This window comes from Embiotoca jacksoni, unplaced genomic scaffold, assembly GCF_022577435.1.
Source record: "Embiotoca jacksoni isolate LCO1_2020_lvr unplaced genomic scaffold, fEmbJac1.0.p SCAF_17, whole genome shotgun sequence".
Classification (NCBI taxonomy): domain Eukaryota; kingdom Metazoa; phylum Chordata; class Actinopteri; family Embiotocidae; genus Embiotoca; species Embiotoca jacksoni.
In genome coordinates, this window is record NW_027185307.1 from 10,961,269 (window position 1) to 10,980,428 (window position 19,160).

The following is a 19,160-nucleotide window of genomic DNA, read 5'->3' on the forward strand; positions in this document are numbered from 1 at the left end:
TTAAATTGCATTTTGGAATTGCCGGCACATAGTGCACCTGTAACTGGACTTTATTCACTCAATTAACAGGAGAACAATATATGGTGCACAAATCTGATGCAATAAATTAAAAATAAAATATATACATACAGGGCACCATATACTCAATAGGGAGTGTTTTTAGTCACAGCTATAGACTTAAATATCACTGAAGAGAAGGCAGGCTAGCAGTGTGGATCTAAAAGATATGAAACCCAGTATACACTGAAAACAACTTGAGTGTTCTGTCTCGAACAATCCAGCTCTCCTTAAACATTAATCATTCGGCATTGTGTGTAATACCAATTGAGGTTGGGGAGATTGTTCAATCTTGACGAAACACCATTGGCACTAACTTCAATAATCTTGGTCATGTTTATCAAGTTTAAGGCACTCAGAGGGCAAAGGCCATTATGGCAGACCATCAAACACCCTCTTCATGCAGAGTTTCATCTCCTGCCATCAGAGAGGAGGTAGTTACACTTTCCCAGGGAAGGCCAAATCAAACAGATATCTGAGATCAATGGTACCGTCAGTTGTTGGGTTTTTAAACAAGCAGTAGGCCGAGTTTCTATTGCACACACACTTTAGCAAAGGACTAATCAACATGTTGACATTGAAGTTAGTATTTAGATCACAGGAGAGCTGCGGCTACAGGCTCACAGAGCTGCTAGATGTAGTCAACATTGTGCTATTCCAACATCACACGTTAATATTTAATCGTACTATTTTATGCCAAATAAATGAAAATTCTGTTAATTTGGTCGAATAAGATGAAATATTGCAAAATTGCATGGTCTCGTTAACAATGTTGGATAAGTTGACTGAAATATACAGAGTGTCATAAAGAGAGGCTATGTGGAGAGAGGAAGGGAACAAAAGGAAGCGAGTGTATAAATAAATGAGCCAGTACAGCTCCACTTAGAGGCAACACTGAAGTGCCAGCAGCAGCAGCAGGAGGAGGAAGGAGAGTCCAGACGGTTTCCTTTCAATTACATTGCAGCATCTGGCAGCACACACGTTCTCATAAACAAAGCCCTCAGAACAATGGCTGAGCCGACCGGATGTCTGTCTACATCATGACAAGCTGGGTGGTAGCGGAAAGTAAACAAACCCACGTGAGATTTATTTGTCTCTTTAATTTTGCAGATAGCTGGGAGTTTTATTTATCTTTTGTTGAGATGATATCAGTGCAATTTAAATCTGTCATTGAAATAAACTACAAGAAAAATGATGGAGGGTGCTTGAGAAAATAATTTTATCCATATTTCTGACCATCCAGGTGGTGCCCGCAGCATTTACAAGAGTGTGCTGTAATGCGTGCGTGGAAATGAATTGGTCCCGTGATACACGTGGCCTTTAAAGTTCAAATGATGGAGGTGGAATACAAAATGAAGGAGCAAAATGTCTCCAACAATTACAAACAGCTTTCCTTATTTAAATTTAAAATTTTCAAGGAACAAATTCGACCTGCAGGTCACAGTACTTACTTGGAAGGACTGACTTCATGACTTAAAACAAGCCTTTGATTGGGCTAGTCTTTTTAATGCGTGAACCAGAGCAAGAACAACCCAGTAGAAAACAACCCAGAACGCAGCCTGGACAGAGAAGTAGAAAATGTTCAGCCAACAGTAGAAGAAAATGTCAAACCCACATAAACCACTGCATGAAACAAAAACATAAAACAAAGAACATCTAGGAAACCAGTGTTCAACTCATTGTATTCTCAAATTATTGAAAGGAGTTGAAAAGGACAGTTAAATGGTGATTTAAATTAGCACAAATATCATCGCTGTTGCATTCAGCATGTATCACCACAAATCCTCCAAAAATCTAAAATCAGATCAGACTGACTTTACAGACAAAGTTACATCCAGTTGCTAAAGGTCAGAGTTTTCAGTTCATCTCCTCCATTCGACACACGGACGTCTGTGAATGCATGCAAGCTGACAAATCTACGCTTGTGCAAAAAGACTCGGTACCGTTCTTGACACCATTGTGGTCCGAGCCTTGTAGTCGTTTGCTTTTCAACAGCTGTAGCTCTGGGCTCCTGTTTAACATTGTACCCTCCAATCCTTACAGACAAAGCACTGTACTGTGAGTCACCAAGCTTTCAGCTCAAACAACACTGACAACAAGAAGGATCCCAAAAGCGACAATATTCCCACAACTGTCTGAAGTACTTGAGCCACGCTACAGTGGCTTTATCTCGCACCGTCCCTTAGAAAGCCTGAAATGAGTACAAATCTCCTGAACGACCAAGTGAAGCAGGAGGTCCTCGTGTTTTGTTCCCACATTCTGCTTCTGCTGAGCTATTTTGGCAGAACAGCACAATGACAAACCCAAGGTCACTGTTCACATTGTCCTGGCGGTGTCTCACTAGATTAGCCACATCGAACCTTCTGCACTGCAGTTCAGTGTTGAAAGTTGAGACCGTTTTTAGCTAAGTAACCCCTCAATGGACGGAAATGGATCCGGAAAGTGTAATTCTCAATTTCTATTCCGTTTCTTTGATATTATTTCTTTCTCACATTTCTTGATATACAGTTTTTCAAAACAGTACTGCACCTACTTTTTGAATGGATTTAGCTTTGTTACACCCAACAGCTGTAAAAAGAAAAAAAAAATCTCCTCTGGAAAAATTGAAATCAATTGGAGCCATTATGTGACCTTGTTTGGTAGCATTTGCAAAAGGTTGCAGCACACAAAATAAAAGCAGAGCCAAAGCGTGAACTAGGACACTACAAACACATCTACATTTGAAGGAAACCATTGGAAGGCAAATAATAATCACTGAACCATGATCCACTTGTCACAGCTTTTGTTAACACTTTATTGTTGATTCTGTATCATTTGGATTTCATTTTTAATTTCATTCATAAACGTAGAATCACAGTGATGATCAGAGAAACTGAATGATGGAAGAAAAACTGACATCTCAATCAACAAACAACTGATCAATAAGCCAAAAACAATCTGACCACCAATTATTCACTGGTGATAGTGTTATTAACATCAGCTGTGCAGACACACAAAAGGACATCAACACTTAATTTGTTACTGAAAAGGTGATTTCAATACTGGAAGCTTCAAAACTCCTTTTTTCTCTGCTTCTGCTCTCTCTCAATTTTCTCACCAGAGAGAATGGCATGTTTAAAGATGATCATGTGTTTGAGCATTTCTTGAGTCTCCGTCATGTGACTAGATAGGTATGAAGCCTCCCATCGATATTTGGAGGGATGTGACAGCAAACACAAAAGATCCATCATTCCTGGTCTTGATTTTTTTTCTAAATGACTCACCTCATTGCGTTTCATGGCGAATTTTATGATGCTAACTATACCACAAAACCAGAGCGGTACAGAGGGATGTAACTGTAAGTATTACGTTGTAATGGAGATATTTAACAAATAGCTGGTTATAAAAATTTAAAAGTGTGGGCCTCGGTGCTAATACCTGTTTATTACAGTGGAAGTAAAAATGATATCCCTCAGATATATTTTAGAAAGATGCACAGCCACAGCAATGCATACATGAACATATGAATAGTAAACTTGCCAGTTGTTTTTTATTTGACATACAATTGTTTATAATAGTTTGACAATTTAAGAAATACTTATTTGTTTTCTTGCTGAAAATTAGATGATAGGTGCCAGCTGTCTGTATTGTGAATATGAAGCTGTAGCTGTTAGCACAGGTTTGCTTTAAAAATGGGAAGAAACACTGAGCCTGGCATGATTCAGCTTGTACAAAAACCAACATGCTATGTTACAATATTGTTTCTTTGCTGGGAGCAGTAACTTCCAACACTAACTTCTACCAGCCTTTTCTACACAAAAGCTGGATTTGGCTAAATAGTAACAGTACCAGGGTAGCGGTTTCCTGCTAAACTAAGCTAACCAGCGGCTAGTGGGCATGGCTTTTAATAAGGTGGACTGACATCGTGCAATATTTACCTTAATCTCATCTAATTCTTGGTAAGAAAGCAAATAAGCATATTTGACAAAACTATGCCTATGAGTGTCATATATTGTTGATTTGTGTAAAGTCTTTTTACTAGGCAGAAAATTCCCATCCACATTCCCATCTACAACTAATTTAGAGTTACCAGTTGTAACCTGTATGTCTTTTGACAAACTTCATGCAGAAATGGTCCATCCAGCAGGTTTGAAGCAGGTTTATCAACTCATTTCATTTCAAATGAAGTGATTCTATATTTGAAACAGAAAATGATGACTCCCGATATCATATTTCAAGGGATTTATATTGATAATTATTTTTATTGAACAAAGTGAGATGCTCCATGTTCTTATTATATGTGAAAGAACAATTTTTCCGCCTCGAACCGTTTACCAGTAACTACTGTTTCCTGTCACATCTAATAGCCTCAGTTTGTTGATACGCAGCCTCTTGTTCACTGCAAGGCAAACAGCTTTTACTGCTACAGTGTTTGGGAGAGACTATAACGTAAACACAACTGCTGCACACACTTGTTTAATTTCATGCTATACTGCCATCAAAGGCATTAATTACTAATTTAACACACACACACACACGTGTTTGGCATCTGCCGATCCACATAACGAGGCATTTGGACGTGTTCAGTGAAAGAGAAAGATCGGTGGATGATTTATGCAAGTCTTGTTTTTTCACTTCACATATGTGCTGTTTGTTTATCTTCAGAGTATATAGTCACCAACACTTCATACATGTGTAATGTGAAAACTCCCGTAGGGACCACATCCATCATGCAGAGCAACACTTCCTCCTGTGTGCGCGCACACACACACACACACACACACACACACACACACACACACACACACACACACACACACACACACACAGGATGGTGTGATGTTTGTTGCAGGTCACACAGGAGCATTACTTCCCGCCACAAGAGAAGACGGACATGAAAATACAAATTGCCCACTGCCTTCTCTCTTCCTTGTGCTTTGAAGGTCACACTTTCTCTTCTGGGACATGATAGATGTAGAACAGTCACATCGCTTCTCACCGACTGTCATGTCAGCTGACATTTCACATTTGTATTGAATTGATTTCAATATGGCCCCCTGGAGATAATAAAAAACGAAACATTCTTTGCTACCACACGTGTTGTAGTAAAGTAGTAAAGCCTATATTTCATATATGGTCGGGAAATGGTTTATGAGAACGTTTTACATTCCTGCGGCTGCTTTTCTATATGAAGAGCGGAGACTAGAGGCTACATCATAAAAGGTCTTTTTCTTGGAGCAAAGTAGACCAAGTCAGATGGTGTAACATCAGTTTGTTAATGGGCAACATTACATTTTCTTTCCAATCTCATGTAGATCTACTTGCTGAACTAAAATCTCATTATATTCTGTTCAATTGAAAGCACAGAAGTACTGATATAAATCATAGTAATTTTTGTTTGTTATATACTTATCGCAAAAAAGGTTTTAGAAGGAATTTTCTTTCAAATAGATTAAAAGCTGTAATTTTCACAGCTGTAGCTTTGTCTTCTTTGTTGATATTTTTAAAATCCCTTTTGATTCAGTCTGATGTGGAAGATAAAGGAGAATGGGTGAAATAAGAAAAAACAAGATATTATTCATGTAAATACAAACAAGACTACAGAAAATGGGAAAGAAATTTGAGACTATAACTCAGGAAAAGATCTTTGACAGCCAGTACATCTAAGACCCTCCTGTACAAGCCACTGACACTTTAACAATCAGATACACACAGGCAGCATTCAGGGCCTCCACATGCACACATGTCACAGTACATCCATATCATATGGTGAGTCGCTTGACAGTTAGTGGAAGCAGCGATGCGAGAATTTGGGAATTGGAAACGGGGTAATCTGTTGGACTCATGCAAGCTGGGAGACCATCAGCCGAGTCACATAATCCGAGGAGAGGAGAGGAGAGGAGAGGAGAGGAGAGGAGAGGAGAGGAGAGGAGAGGAGAGGAGAAAACAGAGGACAGTGGAGAACTAGTTTGAGTTCAATGTAGAGAATGATATTTAATTAGGGGGAGAAAAGTGTAGAGGAAATCACAAAACTGGAGGTTTACGAGGAGAATCACAGAATCACAACCACAATCACGATTGTCCTGTGAATAATTTATTTTTGACATTTTTATCTCATCAAGATATCAATGTTCACTTTTACAATAGCTAGAAGTGCGTCTGCATAAATGAAATTATAATAGTGTCACAGTTAATAACAGACATAAATCTTGCATTGCCTAGAGTCACACTGGAACTGAATACTGTATGTGTTGCATAGTAGCAGACGTGATTTCTTGTGATCGTGGTATTCATTTTGCACATATCACACAGGCCAACAAAATCACTTTATAAACTGAAGACAAAATAAAAAACATTTATGGTGTGTATTCTTAAACTTCCCCTGATCTCAACCTTGTCCAGTAGTGCCTCAAGTTTGGCCTGATTTATTCTCTCTGTGCTCTCTATCCATTTAATCCCATGTACCAGGGTATGAAATAATGCCTCCGATCATGGTGCAGCCGGGTCAAAACAATGTTACGTGGAGAGGGCTGGGCGGGAGGCTGCCTACGCTGTCCTGAACAGGACGCAAAGTGGCCTGAGCCTGAGATTAACAGGCAGGACGAGTCCACGTGGCAGCTCAGCCGTACTCACCACCATTGCCAAATCTGACATACTCACACACGAGCAACAACACCGTCTTACCCAAATCTAGAAAAGATCACGACATCCACAGGAGCAAAAAAGTATTTAAAAAAAATTAGCTGAGCCTTTTGAGATTTGAGATTTCTCAAACAAATAAATAACAGTGATGAAATAATGAAAAACTGGAAAAAAAAAAGTGAAAAAGTAAATAGAGTCAAGCTCCACATAAGCACTATCAGCCTGAACTGAAAGTGTGAGTGTCTGAGAGGAAATATTTGTTTCTACATGCCAGTAAAAAGTAATTAAGTTAATTATTCTGCAAGAGAGAAAAATGTGTGAAACAAAGTGAGTGATCATTTAACAAAGCAGACTAATGAGCAATCAAGTGAGCTTGTCTCTTAATGTCCAACCAAACACTTCCATCTTTCTTTTTTTTGACTTGAGGAGAAGGACTATTATGTCTCTGGCCAAACCAGTGAAATTTCTTTAATCACAACATGACAAAAACATTGCCAGAGACAATACGCTGCTCTGCAATCAAAATTATAATAAGAAAAAAAAAATCAATGGCAAAAGAATACAGACGATAAAGTTACCTGGTAGATCAGAGAACACTCCTCTCTCGATAATGTGCTTTCTGTACAGAGTCTTCAAAACCTTGGCGCTGCCGAACCTCTTGAAGCGACTCTTCACATTGTTATAATACCATTCAAGCGACTGCGTCCTCAAAACCCTGCAGACAGGAAAGATTGAAGGAGCGAAGAAAGAAAGAAAGAAAATAGGAAATTAAGTCAAAAATAACAGATGGCAGTGAAACTGGCAGGAATCAGATTTTATTATTTACACCAGAATTAGAACTTTGAAGTGAAGCCAAAACCGTTAACTCTGCGCAAGTTGTGTCCTTTAATTATCATGGAGTAGATAACCAGACATCAGAGGCTTTTTCGAATTTTTTTTAGAAATGCATAAAGCCTTTAAGGGATACTATCCAACAGAAAAAGAGGCAGACAGGTCTGTGGTGATGTGTAATTGTGCACAATTAATATAGGTTTGTGTTTGCTGTCAGACTGTCATATTTAAAGCCCAGCTCTTTGATGTGCAGCAAATAATTGGCCTTTTAAGGGGATTCAGTGGTGCTTCTGTCTGTGTGCAGGCTGTATTAAAGATATGAAAAGTATTGTGTGCAGTACTGTTATGCTGTATCTAAGCTGTGTATTGTGTATCTAACTGGGTTTCCAGATGGGACGTCACATAATTTTCCAGGCTTTTGCTCATTTCTTGGTGCACAGGCCGTTGGGTGCTTGAATGCCGACCAGTCAGACCTTAGCACAGAGCGGATGATTACATAAGCAGTAATTCATAACGGAGAGGGTTATGAAAAGCCCTCAGAAAAGCGCTCTCCCTTTGCGCCAGTGTTGCATTGGATTGCATGAAACTCTGCCAAATTTGTGTTTAATCTCGCCATGCCTCCTGCTCTCCTTTTGCTTTCCCCTGCCACTGTCACAAACATTAGTGAGTCCGAACGTAGACAATGCACCGAGACAGATTTACTGTTCAAGGAGAAAAAAGCACACCAACACACACTGTGTACACAATAGTAAGTCCTAATTCTTCACAAACATAATACAAATCCCCAAGTATTTCCTTCTCCAATGACGGTACGTCATGTGTAACAAACACACACACACACACACACACACACACACACACACACACACACACACACACACACACAGACATGCATAATACATGTTTTGTAATTGGTTTGTAATATAAGCTCCATATAAATAACTTCGTTAAAAGAAATCCATGTTGAATTTTTTTTTTCAGACTTAAACAGGTTTGCGATTTGGGAGGAGTGCTAAACTTAATGTTACTCTTCTTTTTCATGCAAATACACAAACAAAAGCTGAAAATAGTTCAGAACAAATATACAATACACCTTTTCATAATTGCCTCGAGTGAGAACGAATGGGTTTGAGGCTGAGACTTGTATGCTTGGGCTACACGTTACTGTATAAATGGTTCTACATGCTGCATAATAAATCATTGGCTCCATTTCACAGATTATGAAAGAGCAAGGAGGAAGAGAGAGAATATCTGACGAAACGTTTTAGGGTGTGCAGAGTTGATGCTTCTGCTCAATGAGCAGACAGGCTGTAGAAGGCGAGGGTGAAAATAGCCATGCTAATAAAGGGATCCTGAGTGCCCCTGAGGCCACGAGAGCTGCCACATCTCTACCCACTCCCTCCTTCTTAACCTCCCTCAGCTACTCCCCTCCTTGGATTTATTGTCCGAGCTCCAGTTAAGAGGCTGGCTCTTTTTTTTTTTTTTTTTTTTTATCTCCATCTGGGCCCGAGGAAAAAGGCACATAAATGAATCTGAAGGACCAACATAGTGATGAGGTGGCATAATACGAGGCAGAAATACAAATACTGTAGATTAAACTTGCTGTCTGAAATGAGCTGGTCCATCACAGGGCAACCTTTGAACTGGCAGACATAATGGAGAAGAAAAAGTGCAGCAAGGTTGTGGTGAAGAAATTGTTGTCTGAGTGGAATCTTAACTCATTTTCAAATGAAGATGTATGCCCGAGTAGCATCTACAGTGGCACAAAATGGAGATAATATATCACTCATACTGTTATTTGTTCCTGTTGCTTAGCCCTATCTTCTAGCCAGAGATTGAAAAACTGCTCATAGCTTCCAAGTCTGAAAAGTGAGCCCAGTGCAGAAGTGCCATAAACTGCAGTACCACCGAGGGCCATTGGGGGTTGGCTCGAAAAGTTTCTGGCTCCGTAGACTCTCATTTAAATTCTCTCATTAAATACAAACTCTATAAAAACATTTTTACAAAAGAATGTTCCCTTACATTAAAATACAATAAATATCAAGATACTTTAAGACTTTATTGTCCACTGGACAAATTCAAAGCTTGACAGGATTGCCACGCTAATATGGTTGTTGAGCTATGTATGACAATGACTATTTTGGAGGCACGGCAAGTTGAAAATCAGAAATTAATAGCATCTACAGTGTACACAACATACTGTATTTATTCATCTTTTTAATTTGGCATTATGTGTTTCACCTTAAAATTAGCTTCACCATAGTGCACTGCTTTCATTCCTTGGCTTGTCAATCACATTGGCACCGAAACAGATGCTAAGTAAATGCAAACTTCAGATTAGGCATCTGCTTTCTCCCACACCAGCAACACAAACACTTTTTATAGGCAAGCTTTCCCTTTCAGGAAAAAGAGAGCGAGACAGAGAGAAAAGGATTTAGGACAGTGGGAGAGACGTCTTGATGAACGAAGCATGACATTGCTTCCCTGGAGTGATCTGATCTAAAAAAGAGATGAAGCAGGGAGCAGAGTGGAGTGGATAAGCAGAGGCTTTCAAGCAGGAGCGCCACTGTTGTGTGAGCTTCTGCAAATACTCATTTCATAATGAGGCTGGGAGATTCCCTGATGCTCGGCTGCTGCATGAATAAGTAAGAGGGATTCCTGTGGATGGTCTCCTGACACTAGGTTTACCCTTCCTCAATCATCACTTCACTCAGCTCTGTGTGGAAGCTTGGGAACCGCCCCCCTGCTCACCCTTTCCTCTTCTCTGCAGCCCTTTAGCCCTCAATACTTCAGAAGACCAATTTGCACATATAAATGAGGCCTAAATAAAATATATAGAAGAAGATGTAAAAGAAGTTCAATAAAAAGTAGTTGCCTTTGCTGAGTTTCCACCTCCCCTAGCAAAGGGAACTATTACCATAATTGACTTTCTGGGCCTTCTAATGAATTGGTTCAGCTTCTGTTGAAGTTGCTGTAGAGACAGGAGAGAGATGAGCAGAGGCAGAAGAAAGAGGGTCTGGGGTTGACTGTAACAGAACATCAAATAAACTGTATTCTCCTCTGAAGATGTGCACATGACTCCTCTTGTTAATAGAAGAAAATAAGATGAAAAATGAGATTGTTTTCGACTCTGGGGTAGATCAAAGTGCCTAATGTTTAGTTAAAGCCCTCGAGTTGTGAGGTCTTAATGAGAGAAAAGCTGGATGAGTTACTATATCTAGTACAATCTTGCTTTCTTTATGTCAACTCTATTATTGTGTATCAAAAATACAACTTTTCTCCACACATGAGAAATGGAATTAAGAAGGAAATAAAAATGTAAAACAGATGTTATATTTATCAACCTGTATCAGATATCAGCTGAAACCCAACGTGGTTTAGAAATCCCTGAGTATTGGAATGCTGTTACCTTGAAAGGCAAGGTCATGCAAGATCACATGAGATTGGGAGATAACGAGATCCCACAATTCATCTTGTCAGGCTTCAAGCTATGCGTTTGTGTCAATGAACGCCCTACAGTGCATGCAGCTATGGTCGTGGTTGAGGTGTGGCGACAGCGAGAAGCAACTGTTTCGTCAAAAACAACAAAGATCTCATTGGATGATTTTTGCCAATGATATCTGATGGACAGGTGGCTCGTCCAATCACCTGCCAAGTGTTTTTTTTTTTTTTTAACAAAGCCTGCACTTTTCCAAACAGCTTCCAAGGACAACTTCTGGTTGTTTTTATGGTTCTGTGGAACAAACCAACGTTTGACCAATGAAAACTGTCACCACACAAAGCAAAGACAATGTGTTACTGTTCCTAAAATACCCTCAATCATCCTTAAATAACTCATAGTCTTTGTCCAACTATTCAGTTAACTGGCCAAAATCTACCACAATTCCTTCTGCAATAACAGACGAAGAATACTAAAATTAAAGTGATCGACAGAAATTACATGTTATGATAGAGTAGGAATTTCCCAAGCAGCATTTAGCAACCTACGGTGACAAATCAGGTTTTGGTCCTACTCCCTGAAAAAAAAAGTTCCCTTATTATCATTATACCTAGCTGTTCCTCGTCTGTTACACCACCAATAACAGTTGCAACCAAAACACTATGTCCTCAGCTGAACACAGCCCAATGAAACACAAATGTAGTAAGTAACAAGGAGGGGATATGAATATTGATTAATTTCTGTTTTGAGCACAGCAAGAAAAGTTAACTCCAAACAAGAATTAATGGCCTTTCATCTACATCTCTTGCTGCTTGTGGTTGAGTATTTGTACAGATTAGAGGAAGAAGAGGGGAAAGGACAATTTATTTTATATACATGCTGTAAACTGCAGCTTTTTGTGAAAATAAGACATACTGTTTACCAATTGCACAAACTATATATATGCACTTATACTGTGTACAGAACTGTGCAAAATATTTAGACACTAAAAGTACAGTAAGAATGTTTAAAAATATAACAGCATGAACAATCTTTATCTATCAGTCATGTCATGTGAAGTGCTGTAGCTAAAATAAAGTAAACTATGAACATCCTCTCCCTTTAAAATAGCAACTGTTTCCCTACTCGCACACAGATTTTCAAGGCACTTGTCAGGTAGGTTGCTCAAGTATCTCAGAGAATTTGCCACACTTCTTTTGTGGATTTAGGCTGTCTCAATGTCTTTTATCTCTTCATGTAATCCCAGGCTGACCCCATGATGCTGACATCGGGACGCTGTCAACAACTGTCCGTTGAACAACGGTTATTTATACCTCTGTCTATATGTTTAGGGATTGTGTCATGCTGCAGAATGAGGTTGTAACAGATCAGGTGCCTCGCAGATGGTATTGTGTGACAGATAAGAATTTAAAACATCTAATGTGGATAAAACATCGCACAATCCTGTACTGTTAAAGTAACTATGTTTGTAGGGTGTGTTGGTTAAATACTACACACAATGTACTGTAAAAATATCTGCATGGCACTGTTTTGGATATTAAGCACAGAGATTCACCATGAGCTACACCGTCTGTGTTACTTAACCACAGCACTAAAGACATTCTTTTAAAATAGCCTTTGGCAGAATAGATCGAGGGACAAAGGACAAGGTCGTGGGTCAACTGCTATGCCCATGAGATTTTCTGGAAACCCGGGCAGAGCCTTACTGACCTGTCAGTATGATTTAAAACAGTGTGTGTCTTGCAGGAGGCCGGAAACCAACTCACACTCGAATATGGACACTGATGGACTCATTATAACACACACACACCTCAGCTGGAAATATATTATGTAAACTGGTAGGGGTGAAATGGCAACCAAAACAACATATTGCGTGCTACTCATTTAGAATATCAGTTGGTTTGAGACAAGGCTGGTGAGAGAGGACGAGTGCTCTGGGGGTCTCTGACCATATGATCAGGGTCTATAGGAAACACTGAGCATCTGTTTCTATTTTATATCATTGGCAGGCTCTGCCATGCAGAGCAGAGGGTCACTAAATGAACACTATGACAGGAGACTGGACCAGAGCATTTGCATGCATCGTGTGCTCCATAACAGTTTAAGTATACACAATTTAGACCATGTTTCTGGTGCGCTGCAGCGTTTAACTCGGACAGCTGCTGCAGGTTCACAGCGAGCCATTATGCTATGTTCACTTCACTTCACCTGCGTCTTTAAAAAGGTCTAAATTTAGGAGCAGCACAGCTCCAGGCAGCAGTCAGGCAATTTACTCTGCCATCTCTTCCTCCTATTGGCTCTTTCTCTCAAGACCTAAAGCTATCATCTTTCCTCTCTGCCTCTCTCTCTGTCTTCTCTGTGTCGGTCTTACTTTTTATCACCCAGCCCTCTCTTCAGACCCGCACCATCCGGTGTGTTACAGATGTAGGTGTCAGCTGCTGGGACAGCCCATGGCACGGTGCGGAAGACTGGAAATGAGTTATAACAGGACAAAGGGCTCGCAGGCAGAGCATGGCTTGAGGAACCAAAGTGAATTTTAGACTGTTCACATGGTATCTTTGCTTTGCAGCAGTTATAGGGATTAGTATGTCAAATATGTACTGCCAATACTGATCCTATATCAGTTAATCTATGAAAACAGGATTAGACTGTGAATTTATTGCATTTTAAAATAATATATATAACTCTTAAATAGTCAATATTTACCCCTTAGAGACATCTAATATTCTTCATGTGAATGATACAGAAAGTTTAGTGAGTGGGGTTCAGTTTCTGTCACATAAAACTCACAATGAGTTTCTTATGGAAATTCTTTAATACCACATCCTATTTTAAGTTCTGAACCTAATATATAATACCTGATTTCCTGGTATCAGGGCATTTTCACGCAGCAATAGATCACACTTGCTCCACTGTACATCAGAAGATAAGTGTGAGAGTATTTGAAGTGTTAAAGATTTATTGTATTTCTGGAAAACAGGAGTCTGTTATCATCTCATGTCAGAGCAGTTAATTTTGTGAAATATTTTGTCCAGCCATGTCCAAAGATAGTCTGTAACTATAGAATCCAAGAATGACAATTAAAACAGGGAGTAAACATTCTTTACAATTTTTCACATTGAGTGATGTTTTTTCTGGTTAAGAAGAATGTTGACAATCATGAAGGAAATATGGAAAAACCATTTATCCATTCATTTGATCTGTAACAGGGACGGGCCTTAAAAGCAAAAATACTTGATATTTAAAGGAAACTATTCTTCAAAGACCCTGCCAACACATGCACACACACAAAGAAAGAGAGACCCATTCATACCATAAACATTGGCTCAGGATATGCCCTTAAAATTTGTCTTTTGGCTATCATGTTTGATGTGAGAACTTTTGTTTTATGGGGCTCGAGCGGTGATGTTAAAGTTGGCATTGAAAGAAAGACCTGAAACATTGGCATTGAAATATTTGTATGGTACTGAAAGAAGTATCGGCACTGAAAAAACTTTTACTGAAAAATAAAACCCAGGCATAAAAAACTAAAAGTCTAAAAGTGCCTCTCGGGTACGATGAGACCACAACATTCAGTTTTCTCAAGGAATTTGTTTTAATGTTTTATACAGTATGTGTCCATGTGTCTGCAGTCTGAAATACTGTATGTCACCTGCACGCACCAGAATATAACTAACATATTAGGGAGATGACTCAACTCAAGCAAAACTAGAGCATTCACACAATGGAGTAATCTCTGACAATTAGGTTAGAGCCTGGACCACGGTTTGGCTCTTGTAACAGCTGGCCAGATGTCATATCATTTGTTGATGTTCAGTTGCACATGTGGGTCACTTTAGGACGGAGGTCTGTTTAAAATGATATCAAATATAGGTCACGTTAAAACACTCCATCACAGCACAATTGGTTAGCCAATGAAATGACAGAACCACCGGTAGGCTTTTCACAGGCTGCAGTATAGTTACATATATTTCAGTGTGAATGTATAGCGCATATGGGAAAGTGAGATAATCTGTTCTCAGCCTCCTCCTGCTGCACAGCCAGAGCACCACAAGGGATTTTAAGGGGCATGCAAAGAGGCAGAGCTCTGCAGCAGCCCAGCAATGTGGGAAATTTAGTGACAGAATAGATTGCGGTTACGCTTTCCACCACTCAAGTCTTTCTCCATCTGGCTATTCTGTGTAGATAATGAAAACTGCAGCTCCCTGCAGCCTTTATCTGAGCCAAAATCAAGAACAGCCAATATGATCAGAGGCTGAATGAGGCACAAGTCTGTAAACAAAATTAATTTCCTAAATGTGTGGTGTAAGAACTACACAGCTCATGTCATGACGGTAATTAAATCTCAATAAGGTGGCATAACTGCCGTTTTGTGGGATTTTTTTTTTTTTTTAGGTCACTGTTGTCGTGGGAATCCTGGTTTTTATCCTCTTAATGTCATCAAACACCTCAGCCAGGAAATGAAAATCCAGTGAAATAAAAGGATTTGAGAGATTACACAATGAGTGCACAAGAAAGGAAGAAAGTGTTTTTTACAGGGTGGAAGGGGTGCTTGAACGCAGCAACGTTACTATAGAGATTATCTTGTAACCAGAGGATCAGTCCTCCTAATTGCTAATGTATTCATTAACAATTACGTAGATACTCTTTTGCAAACTAATGACCCGGTAGAAGCTGAATAATAATGTCAGCTATGCAGGTACACAGTGGAGGCACTGGATGAAAGTCATTAACCTAATTCAAACCCCAGACATTGTACATAAGTCACTTTGAGACAAGGACAAACAGGAGAACGGGGAAACAGCATACTAAAGCTGCCAGAGCCCAGTGTACTGAAGTGGCATGCCTAACAGCCTGTTAGAGACTAGCATGACAACACCAGACAACTACCAGAACAAACTGTCATCGGATAGAGACCAAAACGAGGAGCAACGGAGGGGAAAGAGAGGGCAGCGAAATATGAGGGGGGGTGGGGGGGGGGCAGGAATACAGACAAAACAAGAGAGGCACACACAATGAGCATGTTAAGGAAAAAAGGTTGTTGTGTTGAGTCGCTGTCATGGATGCCAGGCATGTGGGGCATCAGCTCATTGTGCCTATTTTTGGAAGTAATTTTCAAAGCACCTCCCCCTTACTGTATATAATCCAGGTGAATCAATCTTCAATGTAAAGGGGGGTGGGGGAGGTGGGGGCGTCTTTTGCTGCAGTTGCTCTTTTAAGATGGGTTTGAATGTGTGTGCCTGTTTGATAAGCCAGGAGGCTTTTTTTTCCCCCACAGAAGAGGAACATAGTTTGTGTGAAGTGTTTCATCGAAGGTTACAGACATTACGGTTTCACATATGCAGCAGTCTGTCTAAAGAAATGTACAATGAATACAGAGAAGTTAACCACCTCTTGTTTGAATGACAGGAAACTGTCCATAAAACACCCTCAAGATTAAAAGACACCATTAATGCACTACTAAAACACAAGCAGGGATTTATTGCTCTATACACACTCGAGAGGTCATTTGCAGTTGAAGGGAAATCAGATTAACACAGAGTATCTGTGATGGTTTAAATGCAGATTGCTGCCCGTAAACATTAAAGCACAGCAGTGGTTTGAGTCTGAAATCCAAACACAAACAGAGACTAAACACTGAAGAAGAAATTGAGAGTGGACAGAGGCGCACATGGCTCTAAAATCCATATCCACAATTATGATCACAAACACCAGCATGTCTGCTTCTATTTTACAAAGGCATTTCTAAATATAATGAATAGCAATGCCTGAGGAGGCCACTGCTCTTCTCTGACAAAAATAAAGACATTTTAATAGCCTGTGACAAATGAGTTTCTATTACATTCAAATGCATCTTCTGTCTGTGTCCATCTGTGTGTCTAAAAATACCAGTATTTTCCCATTGGAAGGATTCCTGTGTAGCTGTGACCTTAGGGCCACATTCTCCACTCTCTTGAGTGCATTTCATTGGAAGAAAGGCAGCGAAAAAAACAGGCCAGTAAAGTTAGCCATTTCACTGCACTCCCGCCAATTAGGAAACCAACGAATGGCCTGCTTCCCAAACAAGCCTCTGGCTACCCTCATCCTGGGAGCAGCTCCCATTAAGTTAGTCACACAACGCAACCATGAAATAAAAATCAGCACTGGAACAGCAGACTCTGTTCACAACCCCTGTCTTTGTTTTCAGTGTTCTCAGTCTCACTGACCGACTGTCTCTCTCTTTTCCCTCTTGAAACACAATCCTCCATTAGTTTTTAAAGGTCCAGTGTGTGGATTTAGAGGGATCTAGGGGAGGAAATGGAAGATAATGTTCATATCATTATGCTTTAATTACTGTATAATCACCTGAAACTAAAATTGTTGTTCAGTTGTCACCTTAGAATGAGGTCATCAAGACTACACAGGCGGTAGGTCCCCTTCTACAGAGCACGCCATATTGCACCACCATGTTTCTACAGAAGCCCAGAAGGCACAAAAAGGACAATAGGTCTCGAGAGGGACGTTCATGTTTTTCACAATTTTTGTGGGCACCGTATGTTCTCTTGCATGTTTGGTAGAATAGGATGAGGCAGTGGGTGTTCCGGTTTTCAGTAATCTACAACATCACTACTAGAAGCCAGTAAATCCTGCACATTGATCCTTTACAATACAAATGTATTGTATTTACTGTGCACATGCACAGAAAGAATAAACAAATTTTGAATAAACAAAACAAAAATAACTTTTCTTGGCCTCATGCTCATTACATGTTCAAATCGAAAATAAATTAAGTGAAGCACAGGATTGTGAAACTGAGACACTGTCTGAGACACTGAGACAGTAGTAACCACTGAAGTACAGATTTGAGTGATGCTGTCTATCCCAGAAAGACTTTTAACATACACAAAACTACTCCTTAATTTAAAACCTTATTTAACCAACCGACCAAAATGTATTATGGTTCAGGGATTAAAGACAATCTATGTGGGAATACTTTGCAAAGTGTTCTTGATAAATCAACAAAAATTAGAAGAGGCAGAAACCTAAAGTCCAGGAAAAGAGATCCAAGATAGCCAAGAAATGATTGAGCTCAACTTTGTGCAAAAAAGTAGTCAAAGAAAATGAAATAGTAGATGCGTTCAGTTCCATGTTCAGATTGGAAGCCACTTTCCAGCAGCATATTTTAGGGTAAGCTTATTTTTATCACTGATTTTTACACAAACTAATTTGGTTTGTGTACTTCCTGAAAGTTTCACAATGCAAATACCAACACCAACACACAACAGCAGGCATGCTGGCAACAAGAGATACTCAGCAACTTTGTCGCTGTGTGAGGCCAAGTTGCTGATGGTTTGAGTTGAAGGAATATGTTGTACTCTATCCGACGAGCCGGCAAAGTCTCTTCTCATTCAGATCTCAATTTAGAAGCAAAGAACAAGTTCAGGTGCATTACTGCAGTGACTGACAGTAGGTTCAGTCTCCAGCAGCACTACCACAGCTTAGCTGTGTCATCTAATGAACACAGTTGGCTGTGCACAGGTTGGGATCATGTACTTGTCGCTCCACTACCAACTCTACTGTTTGCTTCTCTGCTTTATTGTATATATGGAGTCACACTTGGATCGGCTTTTAATTGAAGCTCATGCAGCTGAGAAATTAAAAGAATTAGTTTCCTCTTTCAGGGCTGGAGCCAGCAGACTTTCAGGTCAGAGCTCCCCATTTGGATGGTGGGCCAAAAAATCAAGAGTTGTGTTGAATGCATTTTGGCTTTTAAAATTAAGGGTAATTATTCTTGTTGTGTGCCATCCCTCTGTTGTGAAAATTACACTTAACTAGTCTACAAATTACTACAACAAGCCTGCAGAATGTTTACAGTTCATCATTGCTGGACTCAATATTTCTTTATTAACCTGTTTTTGCTGATTGTGGGGCAGTTTAAGGTGAACGTAAAGGTGACTGTGACCATTCATTGAGCACTCACATGACACACATGCTGGTAACTGAGAAAATAACACTCTTCAATCTGGCAGACAGGGCGTGGGAGACGGATGATGATGAATCATTGATGCTCGGCACACAGATCACAAACAAAAACACACCAGATGCACGAACGCACACAAATGCACGCACACATCTATCTCCCCTTTCTTACTCATCCATCCTTTCCCATTTACAGTGTGGTGTTTTTCTCCTAGCCTTCACTGATTTTGTGGTGACAGAGACAGATGGAGGG

At 39.8% G+C, this 19,160-nt stretch overlaps 1 protein-coding gene across 5 annotated transcripts in view; it reads right to left on the reverse strand.

Moving 5' to 3' along the window:
- The window catches only part of myripb (myosin VIIA and Rab interacting protein b), a 107,995-nt gene that overhangs the window by 22,036 nt on the left and 66,799 nt on the right, over positions 1 to 19,160 (reverse strand). For all 5 annotated transcript variants that reach the window (XM_069151591.1, XM_069151593.1, XM_069151592.1 and 2 more), the window contains one exon: positions 7,257 to 7,393. In XM_069151591.1, coding sequence (XP_069007692.1) covers positions 7,257 to 7,393 — 137 coding nt within the window. The remainder of the gene's footprint in view (positions 1 to 7,256; positions 7,394 to 19,160) is intronic.